A 3,690-nucleotide genomic window follows, 5' to 3' on the forward strand; every position below is an offset into this window, starting at 1 on the left:
AATAAAAGCTTTTTGCCATTAGCTTCATTTTGACTCATCCCTGAATTCTTTCTCGCAATGGTGTCAAGAAGCTGGGCTCCGGAAGTGGGTGGGGTCTCACGGCCCCTGGAGACCTTCCCGAGCCCTGGGCAACACCAGTCCTCCCAGAGGACACAGACGTCCCACAGAGGGAACCCCATGAGCACGTCCCGGGAGTGCTCCACGTGGGAACGGGGGATCCAGATCGACGCCAGTCCCAGGGACAGTGCCTGGGGTCAGGGTGGAGGAGGACGCACTTACCAGGCGTAAGATTTTACTGGTACATGGGAATGTCACTGGGTCACTGAGAGGAGGCAAGTAGGGAACCTCGAGGCAGGGCCCCCTTCATCAAACTCGTTCACCTGGGTGTCTGGGCGAGTGCTCACAGTCTGCTCGTAGGGACGTTGAGGCATCCGAACAATAGGAAGTTTTAAAAATGTACAACCCAGTGTGTACACTTGCTCCACTAAGATCATCTGAGATATACACAATCATGGTGTGCATCATAAAAATGGAAAAAGAGCCAAGCCTGGCTCGTCACCGGACAAAACTACATTACCCAGAAGGTAGTGGGGGCGCGTGCGCCGGACCAACGTCGGCACTGGAAAAGGCGTGGCAGGCGGCCGCGACACAGGGGCGGGACTGCTGGCCTCGCTGGCGTGGACGTTTTTGGGTGGCGCGTTGGTCCTCACTCCCGGAACTGTGCTGGGAAGGATGGTGCGGAGACTGGGGCTCACTTCCGCACCGTTGTAGCACCCGGGGTAGGGTGTTGAGTCCGTGGGAGCTGCCCCACGCGGCCTCGTCCTGCCAACGGTCGGATGGCAGAGGCGAAGGACGCAGCGCAGGTGAGCAGATGGGCCCGGCTCCCGCGGCCAGCTGGCGTCAGCGTCCCGGGCCCGACGAGCGGGAGGACGGCGTTTCGGGATCCTCCGCAGTGCAGTCCCTGCCGTTGCTTCTCAGAGGCCTAGAACGGGGTCGAGCGGCCCCGAGTCCGGAATGCAGGCCTGAGGTGGCGTGGGGAGCGTCCCCATTTCTGGGGTGCGGCGTTGGGGTGTGAAATAGGGTTTTTAGGGACCCGGAACACCTCACAGGTAAGAGGAGCGACCGCGATCCTCCTTGTGACTTCCAGCCGTGTCCTTTTCCGGGCCTGCGACCTTGAACAAGTCCCGTTACTGTCCTCGTCCTTCATTTTTGCACGCGGAAAGTAGAAATATTTACTCTTTTCCCCCCTGGGTTGAGGACGCTTGAACGGCTCCCTGGGTGATGTGTGTGCGTCTGTTGCAGTGCACAGCACGGTCCGGGGACGTCGCTCAGGATGTTGTTTCCGGAGATGCTCCCTGGGCCTGTGCTAGGTTTAGAGACTCAACCCCAGCAGGAGTCTGACCCTCTGGCCTCCTTGGCCTCCTGTCTCTACAGAACGAAGGGCAGCGGCTGAAAGAGGTGGGAGGAGCGTTTTTGCAGTTGCTGCTATGTCAGGGCAGGAAAGGTGGTAGGGCAGGCTGAGGAATTTGTCTTTCAGTTTGGGGCAAGTGACGCTGGGTTGCAACTAACAGTGTATTTTCCTGTTTAAGACATTTAGTTACAGGTGAAAAACGAGTCCATTAAAATGTTCAGAGGTGATGGTATGTAGGATGTGGTGTCCCTTTGGAGATAACACATGAGGCCCAGGGTTACTCTCTAGCAGTCACCCTGATTACTTTCATGATAGCCCAGATTACTGTCAGCTCCTGTTGTACTTGTTGATTTCTCATCCACATCTCCCTCCCTCGCTGTATTCTGACTCCCTCTGGTGTCCACTGCTTAAAGAGGCCTCGTCTGTTGCACCGTTTAAAGCTGATCAAATCTCTTTGGTCTCCTTGCTCTGTTTTCTTGTCATCTGAATCTTGAAGGCCATCTGACATTGCCTTACTCATTTATTTAGTTGCCTGTTTACGATCTTTTTCCAACCCTGGAATGTGAGTGCCTGTTGCTTCCCTCTCCCAAGACTCAGAACAGCCAGGCTTAAGTACATATATTGTACTTAATAAATGGTTGTTGATTGAATAGGCCTCTCTTTCAGGGACTCCCATCACATTTCCAATAAATCCACCCCCTCCTGCCAGCATGGTCTGCAAGGCTCTGCTTGGTCTGCCCTTTTGACCATATCTTCCTTCTCCTTTTCCATTCTCCCCTTTCTCACCGCATTCCTCCAGGGAGTCCTGAGCTTGCCAAGTTCCTTCCCATTTTTCAGCCTTTGCCCTTGCACTTCCCTTTGGCTAGGACATTGTTCTCAGGTCTCTGCAGGGCTGCTCCTCCACACCCATCCTGGCAGTGCTGGCTCTAGCTAAAAGCACCCCTCACTCCCACCTGCCTGCCCTCTGGCAGCTTGGTGAGGTGTTTTAGTGGTGCTCAAATGCTTAGAGCTGCCTGCTGAGATGGGAATAATTATTGTGTTGATTTAGAAATCGATCCTTAGGGAGATCATGTGACATCATCATGGTCACATAGCTGGCAAGTGTCAGATTTATTTGCTTTGCCACAGCTAAGGAAGGTTTAGCTTGACAGGGACACAGTGAGGACCAGAGGACTTAGTGAAGGGGGTCTGCCTCTCCACACCTGTGGGTATTTCTCGCAAGGTGGAGATGAGAGACTGAGAAAAAAAATAAGACACAAAGTATAGAGGAAGAAAAGTGGGCCCAGGGGACCGGTGCTCAGCATATGGAGGACCCAAACCAGCACCAGTTTCTGAGTTCCCTCAGTATTTATTGATCACTATCTCTACCATCTCGGTGAGGGGGATGTGGCAGGACTATAGGGTAATGGTGGGGAGAGGGTCAGCAGGAAAACATGTGACTAAAGGACTCTGTGTTGTAAGTAAGTTTAAGGAAAGGTGCTGTGTCTGGATGTGCACATAGGCCAGATTTACGTTTGACTTTACACAAACATCTCAGTGTAGTAAAGAGCAGTACTGCCGCCAGCATGTCTCACCTCCAGCCATAAGGCGGTCTTCTATCTCAGTAAATAGAATGTACGATCAGGTTTTACACCGAGACATTCCATTCCCAGGGACGAGCAGGAGACAGAGGCCTTCCTCTTATCTCATCTGCAAAGAGGCCTTCCTCTTTCATTCCTCCTCCTCAGCACAGACCCTTTACGGGTGTCGGGTTCAGGGACAGTCAGGTCTTTCCCTTCTTGTGAGGCCATATCTCAGGCTGTCTCAGTGGGGGGAGACCTTGGACAATACCCAGGCTTTCTTGGGCAGAGGTCCCTGCGGCCTTCCGCAGTGTATTGTGTCCCTGGATTCTCGAGACTGGAGAATGGCGATGACTTTTACCAAGCATACTGCCTGCAAACACATTTTTAACAAAGCACATCCTGCACAGCCCTAAATCCATTAAACCTTGAATCAATACAGCACATGTTTCTGCAAGCACAGGGTTGGGGCTAGGGTTACAGATTAACAGCATCTCAAGGCAGAAGAATTTTTCTTTTTTTTTTTTTTGAGACGGAGTCTTGCTCTGTCGCCCAGGCTGGAGTGCAGTGGCTGGATCTCAGCTCACTGCAAGCTCCGCCTCCCGGGTTCATGCCATTCTCCTGCCTCAGCCTCCCGAGTAGATGGGACTACAGGTGCCCGCCACCTCGCCCGGCTAGTTTTGTGTATTTTTAGTAGAGATGGGGTTTCTTTTTTTTTTT

General features: G+C 52.8%; 1 protein-coding gene across 2 annotated transcripts in view; it reads left to right on the plus strand.

The window, feature by feature from the left end:
• The first annotated feature begins 636 nt into the window (after positions 1-636).
• ZNF550 (zinc finger protein 550) overlaps positions 637-3,690 on the plus strand; it is a 15,422-nt gene continuing 12,368 nt past the window's right edge. For both annotated transcript variants that reach the window (XR_001887921.1, XM_017885455.1), the window contains exon 1: positions 637-863. Coding sequence is in view for 1 of the 2 variants with exons in the window: in XM_017885455.1 (XP_017740944.1) it covers positions 837-863 (27 nt within the window). In the remaining variant the exon portion in view is untranslated. The remainder of the gene's footprint in view (positions 864-3,690) is intronic.

This window comes from Rhinopithecus bieti, unplaced genomic scaffold (genome assembly GCF_001698545.2).
Source record: "Rhinopithecus bieti isolate Rb0 unplaced genomic scaffold, ASM169854v2 scaffold_15006, whole genome shotgun sequence".
In the NCBI taxonomy this organism is placed as follows: domain Eukaryota; kingdom Metazoa; phylum Chordata; class Mammalia; order Primates; family Cercopithecidae; genus Rhinopithecus; species Rhinopithecus bieti.